The sequence below is a fragment of the Gracilinanus agilis genome, chromosome 4 (genome assembly GCF_016433145.1).
Source record: "Gracilinanus agilis isolate LMUSP501 chromosome 4, AgileGrace, whole genome shotgun sequence".
Lineage (NCBI taxonomy): Eukaryota > Metazoa > Chordata > Mammalia > Didelphimorphia > Didelphidae > Gracilinanus > Gracilinanus agilis.
The window spans coordinates 218,500,897-218,525,645 of NC_058133.1; the positions used below are offsets into that span (position 1 = coordinate 218,500,897).

The following is a 24,749-nucleotide window of genomic DNA, read 5'->3' on the forward strand; positions in this document are numbered from 1 at the left end:
AGATACTTCTAAATGTTTACTAATTGATTAAATGAAGGTATTTAACAAAGTATATCATGCTCTTCTTGTGGCAAAGACAGAATGATATGGTTTAGGATTAGATTAGATTATAGTTACACAAATTTGGCACTACTTAAATGACTAGACTGAGTTGGTAATGGTTTGATTTCCATTTGAAAGAAAAGTGTAAGTGAACTGTCCAAGGTATCTATACTTGGATCTATACTTAACATTTTTACCAAGGACCTCATAAAGATCTAGAAAGTATATCACATTTGTAGAAGTCATGAAGACTAAGAGGAATGGCCAATACATTGTAGGACAGAGTCAAGATTTTAAAAGATACTGACAAGTTAGGACATTGGTCCAAACTGATTAATATGCAATTTAATAGTAATTTTTAAAAAGTCAAAAGGGTTAAAAAACCAACATTTAAATTATAATATATGGGGAGACATGGCTAGATAACAGAAAAAGGTTAAAGGGTGTTTAGTGGGTTTTAGCTTCAATGTAGGAATCAAAAATGTGATACATAGCTACAAAAGGTAATGAAAGCTTTAAAAGAGTCATAATGTCTAAGGAAAGTAAAGTGATAATACTGCATTGTTCTCCCTTTGCTATACCACATCTAGTATTGTGCTACTTCTAAATGCCATATTTTTTAGGAAGTATATTGATAACCTACAAAGCTTACTGAAGACAACCACCATAATGAAGGGTCTCAAGATTGTGTCATATGAGCATCAACTGAATGAATTAGGGATATTTAGATGTGAAGAAAAATTATTTGGGGAGAAACAATGGTTATCTTTTTATGTAAGAGTCATCTGTGCATCTGGATTAGAAATGGCACCTGAAAAGCTAAGAATAAAAAAAGGAGTAGGGTAGATATTTGGGGAAAAAGAAAAAAGATGAAAGTGGAGATGGGATGCTTCTAAAGGTAGTCATCTGAAGGGTCATCATATAGAAGAGGAATTTGTCTTGTTCTGCCTGGTCCCAAAAGGAGGACCTAGGAGCAATGGGCAGAAGTTGCAAATAGGAAAATGTAGAATTAACATAAGGCAAAACTTCCTTATAATTAGAGCTATCTGAAAGCAGAATGGGCTGCTTCATGAGGTAGTGAATTCTCCTTTCACTGGACATCTTTAGGCAAAGACCATGTGACCATTCACCAAGTATAATGTAGAGAGGAATCTCGGTCAGAAATGAAATGGACTAGATGGTCTCTGAGTTCCTTTTAGCTTTCTGTGATTCAATATTTGTTGAAGGAACCTTGCAGAAGTCAATTATTCTGAACCGTTCTGAATTCAGAGGAAAAGGGAGGTTGTCTTCATCAAGGGGCTGAGCCCCTATGCATAGATTCCCCTATTGCCCATTTAAATGGATGGGTAATTCATAAACCAAGTGCTTATGTAGCAGGGACTATACATGTAAAGGTATATATCATACATGTACGTATACATATGTATATACATCAACAGATGGAAAATCAGAACTGTAGAAAACAGTTGGTAAGAGTTGTTTGACTCAGACCTTTTTCTGCGTTGATGTCTTGTTTATTTTTAAAAAGAAAATCTTCATACTTTACCTAAAGATATAATCAAAACTGTTTCCATCCAAGCCCTCTGTTTCCCACCCACTCCCCAATAATATTTTATTCTCACAAGGTAGAAAACATTACAAGCTATAGTAAACATTGACAAGTATTTTTTTTTCTGACCTCCTGTTTTATAAGAAGGCATTTGCCCCTGCTTGCTGAACCATTTAAGGCTATTCAAAGCCATTAGGGTTGATAGCTCTGTTTTAAACTAAGCAGAATAAACAGTCCTCCATCTAAATAAAAAACATGCAGAGCTGGGTGCATGGTGATATTTTGTCTTTTTTTTACTCCATACATCTTCTCAGGCTACCACAGATATAACTTCTCAAATTGGGGAGACAGAGAAAGGTGAAGAGAATATGTTTATATATCCATTGGCCCAATGTTCCTCTTCCAAACGTGGACAAGTATATTGGCAACAATAATAGATGCAATAAGAGCAGAAAGAGATAGAGATCTTCTTTCACATGAAGTAGATACAAAGAAGGATGGTCCTTGCATGCACCAAACACTATTGCACTTAGAAGGCAACAAGTGAAAGAGATCAAAGACACAACAGCAACTTCCAAATGTGTAGTAGAGCAAATCATCGCCTCCTAGTGCCTCTTCCTGTTGCATTGTGAGAAATTGTAATCAATACTTTTCATTGAAACCCCAGATGTCCTCATACTTCAGGAGCATGCTTTGGGTATGAATTCTGTCCAAGGCCAATAGGATCTGACATTTACCTGGAACCTTTGACAATCCTTGGTCTTAGGACCACCCAGAGTGCAACATCACAGAGTCTAAATCCAGAGGCAGCCATAGGAAAGACTCAGATTCATTGAATCAGGCTGTGTACCCTCCTGAGAATTTCAATGGAACTAGCCGCCTGTGTCCCATGACAATGTATTGCCTGCGGGAGACTTCTTCCTGTTTGCAGCCTGTGGAAACTTGGAGTCAGCACAAGGGCACTAACTTATCTTCCTGATTCTCCTCATCTTATCCAAGAAACCACAAGCTTCCCCTAAATTTTTCCTGCCAGAGCTCCTCCATTAAGAAGATAAATGATTAATGGTGAGCCTCCTTCATTGAGTAGGGGGTTGAGAAGAATAATAAACACTCCATTTGCCACAAAGATAAAGAAATAATACCTGGGGCATACACACTTCAGAACAGATAGAACCAGAAGAAGGCACCAGTTCCCTGAGGGGTTGGATATATAATATCCCTCCCCAACCCCTAAGACATCAATAAGAAATCATCCTTACTGAACACGGAATAATATAAATAGAAGACCCTTGGCAAGACTCACAGCTTACCAAAAACAAATACACACACATATACACACACATGTACATATATGCCCTCCTTCTGTAGGGGGGTAGGTATATATCACAATCAAGTTAAAAGTGTCATCAATGCCATGAGAAGCAAGCTGGGTCTCCACTTTGAGCCATGATAAAGTGATTTTACTTCTTCCAAAGTCAGACAAGTAGTACTAGGATGCCTTATCACATCACACCAAATAGTTAATGAATACCTATTATTGGACAAGGTATTTGGGAAGGTGGCGGCAGCAGCAGCAACAATCGTTGGAATAGGCTCTTGGGAAGAAAAGATTGTTATCGTTCTTAAAGATGCATATTAAATTGTTCCTTTTAGAGTCCCAAAGTTCTTTAACCCTTTCCCCTGCAAAGCCCCATAAATATTGCCATCATAGCCTCCTCTTTTACAAGGTCTCCCTCACATAAAACAGAATCTATTCAAATCAAGCATTAAAACATAAATATTAAAATAATAGGAGGAACAAAATATAAATCTACATAGGACTTCATAATTACCATAGCACCTATTAACCCAGACAAATGTATTCTCCTTGGAGAGGAACAGGAAAAGGCTGAGAAGGTTAAGGAGTCTTGTGACACGGCATTAAATATTTAATCACCTTTTCAAAGTTGTAAAGTCTGAGCTTTAAATTTCATCTGACTAGACAGTTCATTCTATACACTATAGATTCCAAGACCCATTTAGGAAAAATAATAAAAATAAACAAACAACCTTCGGAGAGGCAGGGTTAAAAAAATAGCATCATCTCAATGCCAAGTTTCTATTGATGCTTTAGTGAAGAAGATCCACCCCCTAAACCCACCAATCCACAGGAGGGTCAAGTGATTGAGTCCAATGGTTTTTAGTCTCCAAGAATCAGTTTTACAAAAGATGCTGCATCTGTTGCTTTGGATTCGTGCAGAGTGAAAAATTGATGTTGCTGGGGGAAAAAAACAAACAAACAAATACATATCAATATTAGTCACCTTTATGGCAGGTTAACAAAAATGCAGATTTGGAGAGGAAGCTGATTATGTGAGTCTATTAGGGGTATATATTTATATTTATACCATTACTGTACAATGTCCGACACATAGTAGAACTTCATAAGTAATGATAGCTTATTTTTTTTCTTTATTACGTTTTTTATTTTAACAACAAATTTCCATTTAAGTTTTCCAAAGTCATAAGATCCATATCGTTTCCCTCCCTTCTTCTCTCCCCCCTCCCAGAGCTGACAAGCAATTCAATCTGAGTTATACATGTATTATCACACAAAATATATTTTCAAATAATAACCTTAATAATAACAGCTAATATGTATATAATGCTTTAAGATGGGCAAAGCAATATACAAATATTATTTTGTTTTTTTACTCATAACAGTCATGAGAGGTAGGTGATGTTATTAAGCACTCTTTTACAAATGAATAAACTGAGATAGGACAAGGTTAAGTGACATATCCAGGGTCAAATAGTTAATAATGGCCCTGAGGATTGTTTTGAATGTGGGCCTTCCTAACTTTTAGTATTCATCAACTTACTGATTGACTATACGATATATTTTTAAGTTTAAGGTATTATGCCGTTAAAGTACTGTTCCTTCATGGCGGGGCAGGGGGCAGGTTGGGTACTGAAAGTGGTAGAAAAATATTTCTGCATAAAGAAAAAAATTAAGACAATTGGTAAAGGATGTAAGGTATAGCCTCTTTCCTAAGTGAAAAGTTTGGTGCCTGAAAAGAATAGGAAACAACTGCAGTTTAATTTTTTTAACTGGCAAAATAAGTATGTAATGAGAGTGAATGATGACAGGTATCCACACACCTGTATGAGAAATGTCAAGCTCTGCCTCCATTGGGTGTGGGAGTGAGGAGTTAATCCATGTACAGACTACCTAAGTCTGGATCTAGCTATGTAGAATCATTGAGGGTATATACTTCATCATTTTCAAAATATTCAGATTCCAATGTCTTTCAGTTAGAACAATAAAAGTATACCAATTTGTGACACAGATCTCATCTACACTGAACAATAGTGGAGTGGGGTAGTAATAAGAGTGGTATAAGCACTCCAATTTGTCCCACTTATCCACTATTGATTCATTATTTAGATAGATTTCCCATTATAAAACCCCATTCTCTTCCAATCAATTGCCAAGCCTTGTCCATTCTACCTTCATAACAAATCTCAAAAATTCCCTTTTCTCTCCTCTGACACTGCTACCAGCCTGTATCATCTCAAGCCTAGACTATTACAATAGCCTACACTTGCTCTGCCTGCTTAAGTCTCTCCCCAGTCCTTCCTCCAGCTAGCTATTAAAATGATTTTCCTAAAGAGCAGGTCCAAATATTATCACCTTACTTCAATAATATCCAGCAACTTTCCTCAACTATAAAATGGAGATAATAATAAAGAACACCTACCCCTCAGGGTTGTTGTGAAGATCAAATGAGATAATATTTCTAAAAGCACTTAGGACAATGTCTGGCACAAACAGTAGTAAGTGTTTAATAAATGTTTCCTTTTTTTCCCTTCCTTTCCCTTTTAGACCTCCTCTGGGAAAAGGCGATAGGAGAGAAAAATGATTCAATGAATTATTAAATTTATGACACTGCCATTAATATTTGACAGTGAGGCAATCTAGATTGCCTTGAAATTGGTAAATCTTTTGGCTTTATAGTAATGTTAAAATACAGGTCAAATCCCTTCAATAGTCATTATTTGTATTCATGTCTGTGAAGGGCTGTTCCTTCCAGGAAAAATGTATTTTGCCTATATACTGGGTGTGTTTGAGGTTAAAACAACTTTAGAGGTTAGAGATTGAAAAAGAAAAATAAATATTCAGGCATTTCATATCAAATTAACTGAACTTAGAAAAACATCTAGTCTAGCTCCTCTCCCAAGAAAAATCACACAAGAAACATCAGAACAATTCTGAATTAAAGTTAAGCATTTTTCCATGTACATGAATTCTACAATTCTCTGATTCCTTCAGTAATACTCCTGATAAGTGCTCTGCTTTTGCTGCATCTCTACATAGAAGAAATATTTGTTTCTATCCTATTCCAAATGAAATAATACCTAGACAAAGAACAGAGTCCATTATTCTTCAGGTGTATCAAAACCACTTCTGATCCTCACTACCTTCTATCCTGAATGTCTGCTAATATTATTTTAAATGACAAGTTAAGGAGCTAAAAATGTTCTCCTTTTGCTTCATGGCATAGCTGAGTCACTTCACGTTTCCCTTAGTTTTGAGATTTCGGTTTTCAACTTTCACGTAGCCTGGTAGGAGGTTTTTCCCATTATACTTATTTTAAACCTGACAGCAAAGGGTAGAGTGAGTCCCCTTATGTAGAACCCAAAGTTTGCCCAAGGAAGTCTTTATAAACAGCATAAAGATCAGGTGAAGGAAAAACAAAACAAAACAAAAAGCCAGACTCGGAAGAAGTAGGTTGTCCCCCAGTGGTCTCCCAATAACTTTCCCTTCAAGTCACTCTTTCAGAATCAGTCTGGGCATTGTTAGCCTACAGACCAAAGAGGAATGGTTAATCTGTGTTAACATCTAGCTCCGAGTCTTAAAATTTCTATATGTCATCAAGAAGTCATTCTTCTGTGAAGCTAAGGAGCAGGGTTGGTTCTTGGGCTCTAAGCCACCTGATTTCCATCCCCAGGGATGACATACAGTGCTGTCCTCTGGATTGCAAAGCACTCAAATGTCAATTTACACTGACCAAGTTATTTAAAATTATTTTTATTACTATTATTTGGATTTTCCCCTTCCTAGATACTTAGGAAATTTTCTCAAAGTAGTTAAGATGGAGGGCAACAAAAAGCTATTTCCTGAAGCAAATCTACACCTTCCAGCCCCCACCCTGTCTCTTTGTTCAGGAGATCTGGGCATGAAATCCAAGAAACTGCCTTGAAGTCATTATTCCAAAATCATTCTGGGTGTGTTTTCCTCCCTACCTTTTTTTTTTAAATTCACCAGCTAGAAAAGTGTTGTAGGAACCACAGGGGGAGAGGGAAACCAAGGAAGTCAGTCATGGGTAGTCACTGTCAAAACAGAAAATTTGGTTCACCCTCTTGTGTGGGATTTGAGGCTATATAGGTTGGGAAGGAACCTGTTTCTTCTGCAAGCAATGGGCTAAGAATAACAGAGACAGCAAAGCATTCTGAAAGTTCACCAGCTTACAGATTGAACTTAAGACTTCGAAATATGGAGTGCTAGAAGCAAGGTGGAGATTTGCATCCACCTTTTAGGAGGTCCCACAGTACACAGGATACAACAGACCTAGCAAAATGGTGTGAGATTATGCCATTATGAATATGGGGTGTCCTATGCAATGTTACCCATCATGTGCTATATGAACTCAATAGCTACACTATCTACCTTCTTTTTCCAACCACCATCACTATCTCTTTGCATTACCTCTAAATTAAGGTACCATGACATAACTATGCATTTGCACATGGCCTGCATACACATAGATACATAGGCACACATATATATGTGGGTATACACACACACACATATACATATATATATAGTATATTTATGGATACATATGTATCTATATCTATATCTATATTTCTTTCTGTACAACTATATATATATATATTATATATGTTTATATATTATATATATATAAAAGGCAGTGACAGTCTGTCAACACAGATCACTGTAGCACCTGTTGTGGTAGGAGCACCACCTGTTTTTTGTGGGTCAGACTTAAATAGGAGAACATTCTCTGGATTTGGTTGTCCCAGAAGACTTGGGCTTGAATTATAGGTTTGACTTCCCTGACCTCTGAAACAAAAAAGGCACAGTCTGTGGGGAATTGGCACTGGTGAGGCTTTAATGGAACTTCTCCTGCATGATGCAGATGCCTTTATGAGTTTGCATTGTATTTTGTCCCTGCTTAAGTGGCTGAAGTGTTCTTTAGATTTGCATATGCATAAGAACAATTATTTCTACAGCTAGTTCCCCAATAGGAGACAGTAAGGAAGGGGTAAAGTTTTTTTAAAGGGATGGGTTTGGTAGACTGGATTTATTATCCCTAATTTAATATCATATTTTAAATTTATATATATATATGTACATATATATATATATATATATATATACTCTGATCTAGCTGCTTCAAGTACAATTAGAACCTGACTTTTGAATAGTACCTGTTATAAGTAAGGGTACAAATTAGATCCAGGAAATTTTAGTTAGTTGACATTAGTATTAGGGTTATACTAATTCCCATTTATCCTTTCCCCTTTGAATAAACACAACTTCCCTGTTACTAAGTGGTCTGTGTGTGTTGGTCTCAGACCAGGCTTTGCCTGGACTGGGTTCTGTTGGCCTTCCCAAACCACATTTAGTATCCTGATACTGGNAGATTTTTGCCCCCCTCAGCAAGGGGGAAATACTCAGGTTCCCCTTAATCAGTAGTTTTATTTTCTCCTAAGAACTCCTTCCTAAAAAGTATTTGAGAGACCAAAAGGTAGAATTATTGATAGATATTTTTGAGGCTGCTAGATGACACACTGGACCTGGAACAAGAAAGACCTGAATTCAAATCTGGTCTTAGAAACTTACTAGATGTGTGACCCTGGGGAAGCCACTTAACTTCTGTTTATCCTAATCCACAGGAGAAGGAAAAGCCAAACAACTCCAATATCTTTGCTAAGAAAACCCCATGAACAATATTGGCATCCTTGGGGTCATGAAGAGTCAGACATGATTGAAGAACAATTTCACTTTTTAATTATAACAGGAAGCTGAAATTGTCTTTTTATATCCTTAGAGGTGAGAATTTGCCTGGAGGAAAAAGGAACTTTTAACTGACTGATTGATAACCTTGAGCCCCTGCAATAGGGTGAGGAGGAATCTCCAACTATTCTGGACATAAAAAAGGAAGTAGTAGTAAAGAACCTATGAAGGGCTTCCAATTTAGTGCCATCACCATCTGCTGGAGTTCCTAGAAAGAAGGAAGTTTTGTTTGGTGGGATAGGAATCATAAGTGGATAGTACTATGGGAGAAGTTGTAGTATGAACTTAGTCTTTGGGAGAAATAGCATGTAAATGGCTTAAAACCTTTTAAATATTTTGCTAATATACTTATGGTGGGTTTTGGTGATGGTGTTGGAGATATCATCAATTGTGCTTTGGTTCTGATATTCCTGGTGTTATTACTGGTTATTCATACATCAGGAGGCTTATGCTGAGCCATGGTTGCCATTAGCCTTACTATACCAAGTTTATACTTTTTAGAAGATTGTATGGGAATCTAGGTGGCTTAGTGGATAGGGTTCCAGGTCTGGAGAGGTATGGACCTGGGTTCAAATATGACTTCAAACACTTCGCAGCTGTGTGATCCTGGATACGTCATTTAACCCTGTTTGCCTACCTTTGTCTCTTCTGTCTTTGAGCTGTTACTAAAACAGAAAGTAAGGGTTAAAAAAAAGACTGCATTGTTTTGTTTTTTATTATTTGTTTGTATTTGTGAATTTTATGAAGTGAGACTTTTTTTAGTGGTAAATCACCTAAATTTGGGGACCTTAGACAAAAAATGTGACAGGAACATTATCTACTTTGTATGAGAAAAACTAGTTGCAAAGTAAGCATCTGGCTGGCACAATGGATAGAGTGCTGAACCTGAGTTCAAATCTAACCTCAGACATTTATTAGCTCTGTGACAGTGGAGAAGTCACCTAACCCTGTTTGCCTCAGTTTCCTTATCTATAAAATAAGCTTGAGAAAGAAATGGCAAAATACTCTCATATTTTCACATTTATAAAATGGGGATGGCATCCTTGGGATTTGGTTGGCCTGAGACTAAGGCCTGAATAATTGATTCAACTTCCCTGCCTCCAAAAGTGTAAATGGTCAGTGGATGACTGAGAGGTTTTAGTGGCATACCTACCACCTTGTGAGGATGTCATTCTGACCTACCATTGATTCTAGTAGTGAATGTGGAAGCAGAAAGGAGTTGTGTTTTATTTAAATGAGCATCCTTGAGAACTGTAAACTCTTTACCCTTTGTGATTAATAAAGTTATTTTATTCCATTTTATGGTCCACAAGGATTTCACTGCATTCTAACCCCCAGGCTTAAATCATTATTGACTTAGATCTAGCCCAAAATACCCCCCCCATTACTGATCAGCATGATCTCTTGGAGGCAAACCCTACTGAATCATGTGAACTGGTGAGAGTTTGAAAGTGCAGATAATTTATCTTAGAGGTCTTGTGGAGCATGACCTATTTGTTCATTCTTGAGTTCAACCTAAGTGAAGAAGAAAGGAATTTGGAGTCTTCTAGAAGTCAGAAACAGATCAGCTCAGCACCCCTACTTTCCCTGCATCAGATGGAAAAGGCTAACTGTGGGTAGTGCTTTCTGTTCGTGTTCCATTTCATCTGGAATGGGATTCTTCCCTTCAGTCCCTCCAGTCTTCAAACTTGAACAATAGTATCTCAGCATCTGTTTTCCCAATGCTAGAGTCAGGGAGTTCGGACTCAGATTTTCCATTAAAAACCTCAACTCCACAGGAAAGCAGGGAGCAGTTATGGTCTTAAAAGGGAAGTCCATTCCAGTACCGCAAAGTCTAAAGCCATAAAAAGAAGAAGAAAAAAAACCCCACAAGACCTCACAACATTAATATGTCAGCCATAAAATACCACAGTGTTAAGATATTCTGGAAAGGTAGCTTAATAGAAATGAACACAGCTGCCAGTGGGTATTAAGCTGGAAACAAACATCTTTCCTCAAATGTGCTCCAGTGAACCTTTATGATAAGAGGCCACTTGGAAGGAAAATGCATTGCTCTTTAAATACACCCAGACACATAGGAATAAACTAGAGCCTTTTGCCTGACAACTGGTGTCAGAGCAAAATCATATTCAAATTGTATTTCAGAGTCCAAAATAACCCCCCAAGGGCCTACTCCTACTGTCAAAACTCATTTTTAATCAATATAAGGGCTTATACCTATTTGGCACTTAAATACTTGTTGAACTAAAACTTCTGCTGAATACATAAAGTGAGATATGAAGGATAACAGGGCCTTCCAAACCAGGTAATTAAACTGCTCATAAATGGAGTAAGGAAAGAAGACCATATACAGAAGGAAACTTTTTTCAAGAATCAACCCATCTCTTGGACTATGGTCATAAGCCTTCAGCCCTAATGTAAAACGACTATTAAGAGTTCTGAAGTATTAGGAACTACCTCATTAATGGGGATGGCAAAAATTCTTCAGAAACTAAAACACTGAGAGAACAAGGGCCTGGACTATCTTCAGGGCCAGGAAAAAATGAATAGATAATGAAGGAACCTAAAGAGAAAAGCTAAGGTCATTCGGGGCTAGAGTAAGACAATTTATCCCTTCTCAGGTCACAATGCTACCAAAAATTCTTCCTTCTTTTCTTCTGGGGTCATCCAACTGAAGGAAATATAATTCAGTTACTACAGCAGAGTTGGATCTCTAGCCAGGATATAAATCTTAAGCTTAAATCACAGAAATTGAAAGGTGTCCCATGATTTCTTGCCAATCTGAAACATCTCCCTAATCAGTTTCCTGGATCTTAAATGAGGAGATTAAGTTCAAATCCCAGTTGACCCACTTCCTACCTATGCTCTGAGACTAGGTTTCCCCATCAGTAAAATGGGGATGACACTTTCACTGTTTACCTTTTGGAAGGAAAGTGCTTTGTAATATTTTGTTGATCAATTGGTTCAGTCATGTCAAAATACTTGAGACACCATTTGGGGTTCTCTTGGCAAAAATACTAGAGAGGTTTTCCATTTCCTTCTCTCAATCATTTTATAGATGAGGAAATGGAGGCAAACAGGGTTAAGTGATTTGCCCAAGGTCACATAGCTAGTCAATATCTGAGGTCAGATTTGAAATCAGATTTCCTAACTCCTGGCCCAGGATTCTCTCCAATGTGCCAACTAGCTGCTCATTCTGTAAGAAATGTGATATAAAAATGAGTTCTTATCATCATTAGTATCTGAACTTTTTTTAATCACCAAGTAACCTTACTCTTTATTTGGTTAATGTTCTCTAGAATACTGTCTTCAGAACTGCACTAGGGGAGACTGAAGAATGTGGTAGATTCAGTGGAAGGGAAAGTGGAAAAGATGGAAAACATCATTTCTTACTTATTAACTGGGATATTGGCAAGAAATTGGGTCTTTGTCTATCTAAATAGCTGAACCTAATGGAAAAATTTTAGGAAAGTCATGTTTGAATTAGTGAACATTCTGAAATATAGAATGTTTTTAAAGAAAAGTGTTTCTATTATCACTACATGTATATAGCTAAAAAAGCTAATGACTGCCAAATGTTTCAAAGTTCTCCTGAATTCTTGGTGATTAAAATATGATTATATATGTATTCCTAAGAAGTTATTAAAGTTTTTTTCTTAGATAAGCTAACCATTTGTAATAGGATTTTCTTACCTTCTGGATTAGCTAAAAAATAACTTTATTTTATAGTGAGTTCAAAAGGTAACTCATGAATTCTCATTGAATGAGATGCAAACTAAGAAAGTTTTACCAAACTTGTTTTAGGCTGACAGTATTCTAGAAGAGGGGCTATATTCTCAACCAAGAAAAGAATAAATATTTGTCCAGACATAAAAAAGCAGGATTTTTATCAACAAAATTGACTAATGCTGGATATTTTTTTTTGTCTAAAATAGTTAATCCATGCCCATTTTCCTGAAATTCTTGTATCACTTTTTCTAGATATGTTTTTGTCTATAAATACCTTTTGCAATAGATGGGTAGGATCCTAAGCACCTCTTCATTTGAGGATATTAAAGATCTCAAAGCACTTTACAAATAACGACAGTGTGCTGCATAACTCTGTTAGTTTCCCATAAAAGTAGTCAGGAATGGTAATTAAAGGATCTTTGCCAAGATTACACAAGAGACAGTACTCAGACTAGAAATAAAACATAGTCCTCTGAATTCTTCATTAAAAAACAATTAATCATTCATGTCTTGGTGAATTCACTATTTCAATAATATGGTTTAATGATAATTTTTATTTGACTCATTTAACCATCAATACATGTTAGTTTGAATATGTTTATATTAATAACAATACTCACCATAAGTTCTGCATATGTTGGCCGTTCTTTGGAATTCTTCTTCAAGCTTAAAAAAGGGAAGAATTAAACACATTAAAATCAAGAAACCATCTGACGTTTCACTAGAGTAGGATTTCAGAACCTGCAGAAGACTAAACATAACCAACTTGAAAAACAATATTGAAAACAAAGATTTCCAATGTTGACTTGCCTCTTCTATTCCACTTCTAAATCAAGTTTTAAATCAACAGTGGACATAAATTCATGGAAAGAAAATACATATACTTTCCTTGGAGATGCCATACCTATGACATAAAAGCTTACCCTTCAAATTTATAGTCATTATAAATCAAAATATATCTACTTCCCTTTTTCAATCCACCTCCAACAACTCTCTGTAACAAGTAAAGTTTGGCAGTGGAATCTTAAAATTATATTTGCTATGGAACAATCTTAAGACTCTGGGGTCACTACATCTCAACTAATCTGTGCACTCTCACTTCTGCTTTCTCCTGTTTTCCTAGAAATGCTTCCTTTTTGCCTGTCATTAATATAGTACATCTTAGTTATGGGCAAAAAATTTCTAAGGCAGTGCAACTTGCATATGGTAGATTAATTGCTCAATTAAAGGGTATATTCAGTCAACATTATAGTAATTATTCTTAGTCATACTGAATAGGAAGGCATTAGTTTATGATATGCACAGCCATGTCTATCCATTGCTCAGTCCATAATAATGACTCCTGTGAAAAAAGGGGGGAAAGAATGGTTAAGGAAAGGCCTATCAATTTAATCAGTCCATGTTGTGATATCAGAGACAATAAGTGCTAATTGCACTTCAAGGTGTAGTGCCCAGAATGAGGATAGTAACAGTTCTATCATTTTCTGCCCATATCATACCTTATTGGGGTGCTTGTATTCAGTTCTAGCTGTCACATTTTAGGAAGGATATTGGCAAAATAGAGCATGTCTGGAAGAGTATGAATGGGGATAGTAAAAGAATTGGAGAAAATAATATAAAGAATCACCTAAAAGAACTAGGGAAAGATAGTCTGAAAAAGAGAAGAGTTAGGGGAGGTGTGTGATAGCCAGTCTCAAGAATCTGAAGTGCTATCATCTGGAAGAGAGATTAGTCTTGTCCATAGGATAGAACCAGGTACAATGAGTGGAAGTTGTTAAAAAAAAAGTTGATCAAAGTTTAATATAAGTTGACACCTCATAACAATTAGGAGCCTCCAAAGGTGAGTGTTGCCTGGAGAGGTTTCCTCTCTCTGGATGCATTCAAACAGATAGCAGATGACTACTTGTTGAGAATTATGTAAAAGATGTTCTCATTCCACTAAGGGTTGAACTAGATGTCCTCCAACTTCCCTTCTAACTCAGATTCTGTCGTTTAAACTAAGCACATTTTAGTGAAATTTGGCTTCCGGTAAAGAGGACAATATAAAGAGACAAAAATTTTTAAAGGATTCACACAATCAGTCAAAAAGCATTTATTCAACACCTTTTATAGGCCAGGCACCGTGCTAAGCTCTGGGAGACAAAGAAAGGCTAAACACAGTCTCTCAAGGAATTCACATTCTAATGGAGAGAAAGGATAGAGAAAATCTTCTATTTGGACATAAAAGTTTTGAATTAGAGGACAGAGAGAAAGAAGTTATATAACCATATGCAGAGGAGCTAGTATTAACACCATTTCCTCTACCTCTCAAAAGCTTATAGTGTATGGTTTGAAAACAGACTGTCTGACTAGGGCCAGAGGAACCAGGATGTAACTGAACTTTAATTACAGCCAATATATGTTCTAACAGCAGCAAGAGACCTAAAAATCTGGAAATAACCTCAAAACCACTTAAGTGACCTGGTAACAACAAAAGAAACAGAGTGTAGTTATGGAGAAACTTTGTTCATTTTAAAGATTCTTTTTTTTAAAAACCTTTACCTTCCGTCTTAGAATATATACTAGGTATTTGTTTTAAGGCAGAAGAGTGCTAAGGGCTAGGCAATGAGGGTCAAGTGACTTGTCCAGGGTCACACAGCTAGGAAGTGTCTGAGGCCAGATTTGAACCCATGACTTCCCGTCTCTGGGCCTGGCTCTCAATCTACTCAGCTACCCAGCTGCTCCCCATTTTAAAGATTCTAGGCTCTAAACATATGATAATTTAGAGTACTGAATAGTAATTGGAAACTGTAAAGTTAATTTGACCCCAAATTTAATAGTATAGATTACAGAATCTAGAGTAGGAAGAAATCTTAGAAATAACTAGCCTAACCAGCCCCCTTCATATTTCAGGGGAAGAAACTGAGGTTCAGAAATGTGAACTATCTTGCCCAAAGTCACATGTAGCAACCAAAAGATTTTCTAGCTAGTTTTATTGTTAAGTAACTTTCTCTTCCTCTTTTCTTTCTCCTACCCCCACATTCTTCAAAGGCCAGTGACCTATAAAAGAAGTGCAGGGAAATACTTTGATTCCAGAATCTATTCTAGTGTATGAATGTTATAGCTATGATCCAATTAGTTTGGAAACATAAGCATCATGGAGTAGATTATTCATACTAGAAAGGCTAGGAAGAGGGAGCCCAAGTCAGTGAGGAAAAATACAATTACAAATATGAAGGCTGCATTCAAACTTCGATTGGGAATTCTATGAGGTTTCTGTTTCCAGTGAACATTTACAAATTTTTCAGGCTCATTTCTCTCACTATACTCTCCCATGCATGTAGAATCCTCCTATTTATGGCAAGACACTTTTCTATGCTTGACTTTTCTGCATGGTAAATAGTCTAACAAAATTATGACTCCAAACTAGGCAAATCACACTTCTTAAAAAGGGCTACAAAATGGATCATTCCAACAAAAAGTCCCTTTTAATTTCTTGTGTTTTTTTACATAGTCACAATGAAAAAATAAACAAGTTTCTCCTCTGGCTTACTAGGAGAACTTAATGATTTTCCTTCAGTAAAAGGAATTGTTTTTTTTAAAAGAAGTATCTACTCACTTCCTGAGTAGCCAATTTATGTAAAAATTCCCATATGAAAATTAAACAGCCCTTGAAATTAATATGTTGTGGAAAGATTCCAAAGAGTGACTCAAAGAGAAGTGCCATCACAAACTACAACAGACATGTCATGTAAAGGGATGCTTAAAATTTCAGGAAATACAGGATGTTAGCCAACCGGATATTTTCTGTCTTCTTGTCCCTCATTAGCAAGTTCAATTTTACTGTAAGTATTACACAGTCTTGGTAATATGGAAAATACTAATACAGCAAACCAACATTATTTGGTGTATCAATTTAGTCCATTCTTTATCTTTTAAATCTATAAGACTTCAAAACAAGGACTGAGAATAGAAGAGTACTCAGGATAAGGTTAGGGGGATAGGAAGCAAACTTTCCATCTTTAATGGGAAGCACTTGAAATTCAATATGAAATAACAACTGTCAAGTTCAAAGCTACATCAATTTCTTGTTGGGATTGATTCAGGCTTTTGAGTTTTCAAGTGGCTTGCCATTTCCAAGCGTGCAATTAGTTAACTGCTCTAATTCCTCTTCCAAATGCCACAACACATGCTCCTGACCGTAGCTGACACTAAAAAACGGTTTCCTGCTGCCTTAAGAATTGCTAGTTTGGTGTTTGTGCTGACCAGAGGATTTCTGCCTATTTGAACTCACCCTGGCTGATTCCAAGGAGGACTATTTGGTGCATCCGCAGAATAAAAACATATTACGCCTTTGTAACCAAGCATTTGTCATAAGCAAAATAAATATGCCCTGTCTCTACTCACTGCCTGCCAAGATGGAGAATGTGATTGACTCCATTTGGTACCATTCACCTACTTCTGGAAAGCATATGCACCTGTGGAGGCTTCCAATACACCAGCCTAAAGTATAGTATAACAAGATGTGTAGGATCAAAGTCAATCTGATATGTTTCTAATATTATAAGAGACTCTAAGAAGTAGAAAAATAATCTAGGTTTTTTTTTCTTTTTTTGCAGCCTGAGATCTGATTTCAGTGGTACTATTTCATACATTAGGCTTATAATCCTCATGAATTATGCAGAAAAAGGAACCCCCTCCCCATAATGCTATTATTGAGAAATATCATTTGTTGGTCTCTTGACAAAATTTCTCATTTTTGAGGTTTCTTTCCTTCTCCATTAACCAACATAGCCCAGATAGAATTCTGGGCTCCCAACCCCAAGGAGTCTGTACTTTAAAAAAAAATGATAGTCCTAAAACTAAAAAAAAAGCTTAAAGTTGTTCAGAATTCAAAATTTTAAAACAAGTTTGGAAAAGTGGTTTTGGATTTACTTTTGTAAAAAATTATAAAAGTAGTCAAAAGTATAATGTCAAATGATCCCTGTCTTTACCACTATCACCTTTCATCTTAAAACAAACAAACACAAAATAATAATGAAATCATTCAAATTGGTAAAAATCAGGTTTTAGGAAATGGAACATAACAGGTTGAATTTTGAGTCAACAGATCTGGCTTTCAGGCATAGCCTGGTACTCCTTTAGAATTATATTCCAAGTGCTTAGCTATTAATATGAAGGTCATTAGAGACATAGCTTATACGTCTCTCAGGATGAAGTAATTACCATTAGAAGCATCTCTCCCAGCCTAAATTCCACACTACTAACCCTTTTTGAAATGGATCCATTTTGGAAAATACAAGTCACCAAAATCATAAACCTAGAAGCTATTTCCAAACAATGCTTAGTGCAATGCTGGTTCATTAATATGGCAGAGAAGTCTGGGTGTCCACATCTTATACCTATACTATAGAAAATTAAATTATCTCCATAAAAAACAAGTCAAGAAAAGATTTAGGAATTTCTTTGAAAGCATGAAGACCCATTAAGTACCTATATCAGTAGGCAAGGAGGTAGGATTGTCAAAGAACCAAGAGTAACAGATGAGAAGCCCAAGTGTTGTGCCGATATCAACAACATATTTTAATAGATGTAGGAGAAGGCCTGTAGTGATTTGGCTAAATATTCTATAGAGTACTTGTTAAATGTATGGAAAAAAGAACTATGCAGAATAATAAGGAATGGACAAATGGTGATCTATATGCACCTTCACAGTACCCATACAGAAGAGAGCACAGATTTAGTGAAGAATGAAAGAGGCCTCACTTTATATGGATTCCAGAAACACAAATCTTCCAAAGGGACATTAAGGCATATAAAGTTGTATAGACTCAGGGCCTCAAGCACTGAGACAATAAAAGATATCTTTCAAAAAAGAAAGTAATAATATTGATAAATAATAGTTATCTTTTTTTTAAAGAGGCTTCTTTTTATCCATGTTAAGACCATCATTGTATTTTTTTCAAACTACTCATGATATATAACATCAGATCTATCATTGTTATGACATTTGCAATGTCAGGAAAGGCTAGGAAACATTTTATGATTGAGTAAAAATATATGCAAAGTTGGCAATCTTTTTTCCTCATATCTAGGAACTTTAGAGCTCTGATGCCTAGGAATCATTTCCAAGGAACACAAAATAATCCACTTCAGTGAAATAGACATGAGTGTGTAAAGGAAATGATTAATGTGTGGAACATGAATTTTCTGAAGGAGTCATGATCAGTTCAAAGTGATTTTCTTTAAACTATTCATACGATCATGAACTTAGGGTTAAGAAAGATCTTTGCGATCACTTAGTCCTTAAATATACTGGGTAGGAAACTGAAGTCCAAAGAGACGGTTATTTGCTCAAGGACACAAGGCAATAAATAAAAGAGGTAGGATTTGACCCATGTCTTGAAAGACTCCAAACCAGTGTTTTTCATACTACACCAAACTGAAGAACCAAAGTTAGGGCAGGACAACAGGGTCTTTCCTTAGGGTACCAAATTTGAGGGCCCTGACAGCAGCACAGAAATAACAGGAGTTAGTATATAGTTAGCAAGAATAATTCATTAAGTCAAGTGAATCAACATTTATTAAGTACTTAATACATGCTAAGAACTGGAGATACAAAGAAAGGAAAAAAAAAACTAACAAACCCCAAAAAAGGAGCTGATAATCCAGAAGAGGAAGCAGCATGCAAATGACAATATACCAATAAGATATGAACAAGATAAATTGGGAGACAGTCTCAGAGAGAAGGCACTAATATTATGGAGCATTAAGAATGGCCTCTTGTATAAGAAAGGATTTTGGACTGCTAAACAGCAGGTTAGGGTGAGCACATTCCCCACTATAGCTATAAGCAGTGAAGTGGGAGCTTAGGATTACTCCAAATTCCTTCCTTTAATTAATGGTGAGACTGTCCTAGAGACAAAAATTCCTACTTCTGGTTTTGCCAAGGTAAAAAGGTTAATTTTTCAATCATACAGAGCTTCAAACAGTTTAGGACAAGAATCCAAAATACCAACATATTCTCAATCCAAAGTTCTCTTGTCTTGGAAGAAAAAACAGAACACACTACCTTTTATTTCAGTGTCAGCAAATAGGAGAACACACTGTGAGCATACAGAAAATGTCTCATGAGGAAGGCCTGGAAAGAATAATTTACTGTGAGAATGGATCTCAGTGGTTGTGGTAGGATCAGCACAGTTTTTATGTAGGCAGAACCGGCTTTCTTTTAAGAGGGAAGAGAGGTTATCCTCAGGATTTGGCTGGCCTGGGAGATTAGAGCATGAATTATTGGTTTGGCTGCCTTTCTCCTAGAAGCCCAAAAGGCCAGCCTATGATCAGTTGTCGCTCAGGAGGTTGTAGCAAAACTACAGATAGGCAAGCATACCCTTCTGACCTATCACTACAGAATGCCATGGCGAATATGGAAACAGAGGAGAAAAGTATCATTTTAAATAATATGAATTTTGTCTTTCTTTTTTTTCATTTTTAATCATTTATTAATATTCATTTTTAACATGGTTACAGGATTCATCCTCCTACTTTCCCCTTCCCCCCGCCCCCGACACTCCCCACACCCATGGCAGACACACATTTCCATTGGTTTTATGATGCGTCCTTGTTCAAGAACTATTTCCAAATTGTTGCATTGGTGTGGTATTTTCGAGTCTACATCCCCAATCATGTCCTCCTCAGCCCGTGTGTTCAAGCATTTGTTTTTCATATATGATTCCTCTCCTGCAGTTCTTCCTCTAAATATGTGTACCATATATTATTGGTTTGGCTTCCTTTCTCCTGGAAGAATATATGGTAACATAAATCCCTCAGAGTTGTCCTGTGTCATTGCATTGCTGCTGGTACAGAAGTCCATTACATTCGATTTTACCATAGTATATCAGTCTCTGTGTACAGTATTCTTCTGGCTCTGCTCCTAAAGCTCTGCATCAGTTCCTGGAAGTCTTTCCAGGTCACCTGGAACTCCTCCAGTTTATTATTCCTTTTAGCACAATAGTATTTCATCACCAGCACATACCACAGTAAGTTTTGCCATTCCCCAATTGAAGGACATTCTCTCCTTTTCCAGTTCTTTGCCACCACAAAAAACTCAGCTATAAATATTTTCGTACAAGTCTGTTTATTTATGATCTCTTTGGGGTACAAACCCAACAATGCTATGGCTGGATCAAAGGGCAGGCATTCTTTTATAGCCCTTTGAGCATAGTTCCAAATTGCCAGCAAGAATGGTTGGATTAGTTCACAACTCCACCAGCAATGCATTAATGTCCCAATTTTGCCACATCCCCTCCAGCATTCATTACTCTCCCCTTCTTTCATTTTAGCCAATCTGCTAGGTGTGAGGTGATACCTCAGAGTTGTTTTGATTTGCATTTCTCTAATTATTAGAGATTTAGAACACTTTCTCATGTGTTTATTGATACTTTTGATTCCTTTGCCTGAAAATTGCCTATTCATGTCTCTTGCTCATTTATCAATTGGGGAATGGCTGGATTTTTTTATACAATTGGTTTAACTCCTTGTATATTTGAGTAATTAGACCCCTGTCAGAGTTTTTTGTTATAAAGATTTTTCCCAATTTGTTGTTTCCCTTCTGATTTTGACTACATTGTTTTTGTTTGTACAAAACCTTTTTAGCTTAATATAATCAAAACCATTTAATTTACATTTTGTAATTTTCTCTAACGCTTGCTTGGTTTTAAAATTTTTCCTTTCCCAGAGATCTGACAGGTATACTATTTTGTGTTCACTTAACTTATTTATAGTTTCCCTCTATATTCAAGTCATTCACCCATTCTGAATTTATCTTGGTGTAGGGTGTAAGATGTTGATCTAAACTTAATCTCTCCCATATTCTTTTCCAAATTTCCCAGCAGTTTTTGTCAAATAGTGGATTCATGTTCCAAAAGTTGGGCTCTTTGGGTTTATCAAACACTGTCTTACTGATGTCATTAACCCCAAGTCTATTCCACTGATCCTCCCTCCTATCTCTTAGCCAGTACCATACTGTTTTGATGACTGCTGCTTTATAGTATAGTTTAATATCTGGTACTGCTAGGCCCCCTTCCTTCACATTTTTTTCATTATTTCCCTTGATATTCTTGATCTTTTGTTATTCCAAATGAAATTTGTTATAGTTTTTCCTGATTCAGTAAAGAAGTTTTTTGGTAATTTGATAGGTATGGCACTAAATAGGTATATTAATTTGGGTAAGATGGTCATTTTTATTATGTTAGCTCATCCTACCCATGAACAATTAATGGTTTTCCAGTTGTTGAGATCCAGTTTTATTTGTTTGGAAAGTGTTATGTAGTTGTTTTCGTATAATTGCTGTGTTTGTTTTGGTAGATAGATTTCCAAGTATTTTATATTGTCTAGGGTGATTTTATGTAGTGTTTCTCTTTCTACCTCTTGCTGCTGTGATGTGTTGGAAATGTATAGAAATGCTGATGATTTATGTGCATTTATTTTGTATCCTGCAACTTTGTTAAAGTTGTTGATTATTTCTACCAGCTTCTTAGTTGATTCTCTGGGATTTTTTTAAGTAGACCATCATATCATCTGCAAAGAGTGATAGCTTAGTCTCCTCTTTTCCTATTTTGATACCTTCAATTTCTTTTTCTTCTCTAATTGCTATTGCTAGTGGTTCTAGTACTATGTTGAATAATAGAGGTGATAATGGGCATCCTTGTTTCACTCCTGATCTTATTGGGAAGGCTTCTAATTTATCCCCATTGCATATGATGTTTGCTGATGGTTTTAGGTATATACTGTTTATTATTTTAAGGAAAGGTCCTTCTATTCCTAAACTTTTCAGTGTTTTCAATAAGGATGGATTCTGTATTTTGTCAAAGGCTTTTTCAGCATCTATTGAGATAATCATGTGATTTTTGTTTGTTAGACTATTGATATGGTCAATTATGTGGATGATTTTCCTAATTTTGAACCATCCTTGCATTCCTGGTATAAATCCCACCTGATCATGGTGGATGACCTTCATAATTACTTGCTGGAGTCTCTTTGCCAGTATTGTATTTAAGGTTTTTGCATCTATGTTCATTAGGGAGATTGGTCTGTAGTTTTCTTTCTCTGTTTTTAATCTCCCTGGCTTTGGGATCAGTAACATATTCGTGTCATAAAAGGAATTTCGTAGGACTCCTTCTTTGCTCATCATATCAAATAATTTGTATAGTATTGGGATTAGTTACTCTTTGAATGTCTGATAGAATTCGCTTGTGAATCCATCAGCCCTGGCAATTTTTTCTTAGAGAGTTCTTTGATGGCCTCTTCAATTTCTTTTTCTGATATGGGATTATTTAGGTATTCTATTTCTTCTGCGGTTCATCCAGGCAATTTATATTTTTCTAAATATTCATCCATATCTCCTAAATTGTTATATTTGTTGCCATATAATTGGGCGAAATAGTTTTTAATGATTGCCTTAATTTCCCCTTCATTAGAGGTGAAGTCTCCCTTTTCATCTTTGATACTGTCAATTTCGTTTTCTTCTTTCCTTTTTTTATTAGATTGACCAGTACTTTGTCTATTTCATCTGGTTTTTTTCAAAATACCAGCTTCTATTCTTATTTATTAATTCAATAATTATTTTACTTTCGATTTTATTAAATTCTCCCTTAATTTTTAGTATTTCTAATTTAGTTTTCATCTGTGGGTTTTTAATTTGCTCTGCTTCTAATTTTTTCAGTTGCATGCCCAATTCATTGATCTCTGCCCTCCTTAATTTGTTAATATATGCACTCAAGGATATAAATTTCCCCCTAAGTACTGCCTTGGCTGCATCCCACAGAGTTTGGTAGGATGTCTCATCATTGTCATTCTCTTCAATGAAATTGATTGTTTCTATGATTTCTTCTTTGACAAATTGGTTTTGGAGAATCATATTCTTTAATTTCCAATTGGTTTTTTATTTTCCTGTCCAGGTGCCCTTACTAATTAATATTTTTATTGCATTATGATCTGAGAAGGTTACATTTATTATATCTGCTCTTTTGCATTTGTTTGCAATGATTCTGTGCCCTATTACATGCTCAATCTTTGTGAATGTACCATGTGCAGCTGAAAAGAAGGTGTATTCCCTTTTGTTCCTATTTATTTTTCTCCGCATATCAATTAAATCTAATTTTTCTAGGACTTCATTCACCTCTGTTGCCTCTTTCTTATTTATTTTTTAGTTTGATTTATCTAGATCTGAAAGAGGAATATTTAGATCTCCCACTATTATGGTTTTACTATCTATTTCCTTCTTGAGCTCTGCCAGTTTCTCCTTTATGAATCTGGTTGATATGCCATTTGGTGCAAACATATTGAGCAGTGTTATTTCCTCATTGTTTATACTGCCTTTAATCAGGATGTAATGACCTTCCCTGTCTTTATTAATCATATCTATTTTTACTTTGGCTTTGTCAGAAAGAATAATAGCCACTGCTGCTTTCTTTTTCTCATTTGATGCCCAAAAGATTTTGCTCAAGGGCTTAACCTTAAACTTCTGTATGTCTACCCACCTCAAATGTGTTTCTTGTAGACAACTTATGGTAGGATTTTGGTTTCTGATCCACTCTGCTATTTGCTTCCATTTTATGAGAGAGTGCATCCCATTCACATTCAGAGTTACAATTATCAGTTTTGCATTCACTGACATTTTTGTATCCTCCCCTGGACCCACTCCTTCTTCCACTATTTTCTTTTCAACCAGTGGTTTGCTTTGAGCCAGTATCCCTTATCCCCTCCCTTGATTAACTTCCTTTTCTACCCCCTCCCTTTTTATTCCCTTCTTTTTATTTTTAAGGGCCTAATGAGTTCCCTCCCTCTTCTTCTCCCCTCCCTTTTTTGATCTCCCCACTCTCCTGCTCGCTTTGGTTTATCCCTTCTGACTTTCTCAGTAGGGTTAAATAGAGTTTTTTATCCCATTGGATAATATAGCTACTCTTCCCTCTCTGGTTTGATTATACTGAGAGTAAGTTTTAAATATTACCTCTTAATGCTCTCTTCCTCGCCTTTTTATAATAGTATTTATCCCCTCCCCTTCCCATGACCTCTTTGTGTTTAATAGAATATCCTATTTTTCTTATTCACTCAAATTTCTCTTGGTGTCCCTACTATTCCCCCCCTCTTTCCAACCCCCCATGTCATCTTAGACCATTTAGTATTCTGTCCTCTCCCTATGAGTTATTCTTCTGATTGCTATAATAGTGAATAGAGTTCAGTACAGAGAATTATACATAACATTTCTCCATATAGGAATACAGATAATTAGATCTTATAAGCCCTTAAAGAGTCAAATTTAAAAAAAATTATGAGTTTTATTTCCCCTCTGTTTCTTATTTACCTTTT

At 36.1% G+C, this 24,749-nt stretch overlaps 1 protein-coding gene across 1 annotated transcript in view; it reads right to left on the reverse strand.

Annotated features, from left to right (window-relative positions):
• Positions 1–3,512: 3,512 nt before the first annotated feature.
• Positions 3,513–24,749, reverse strand: part of MAP2K6 (mitogen-activated protein kinase kinase 6) — a 57,709-nt gene continuing 36,472 nt past the window's right edge. The window contains exons 10-11 of the mRNA XM_044675153.1: positions 13,025–13,070; positions 3,513–3,848 (exon numbers count right to left, since the gene is read on the reverse strand). Coding sequence (XP_044531088.1) covers positions 3,771–3,848; positions 13,025–13,070 — 124 coding nt within the window. The 3' untranslated portion in view covers positions 3,513–3,770. The remainder of the gene's footprint in view (positions 3,849–13,024; positions 13,071–24,749) is intronic.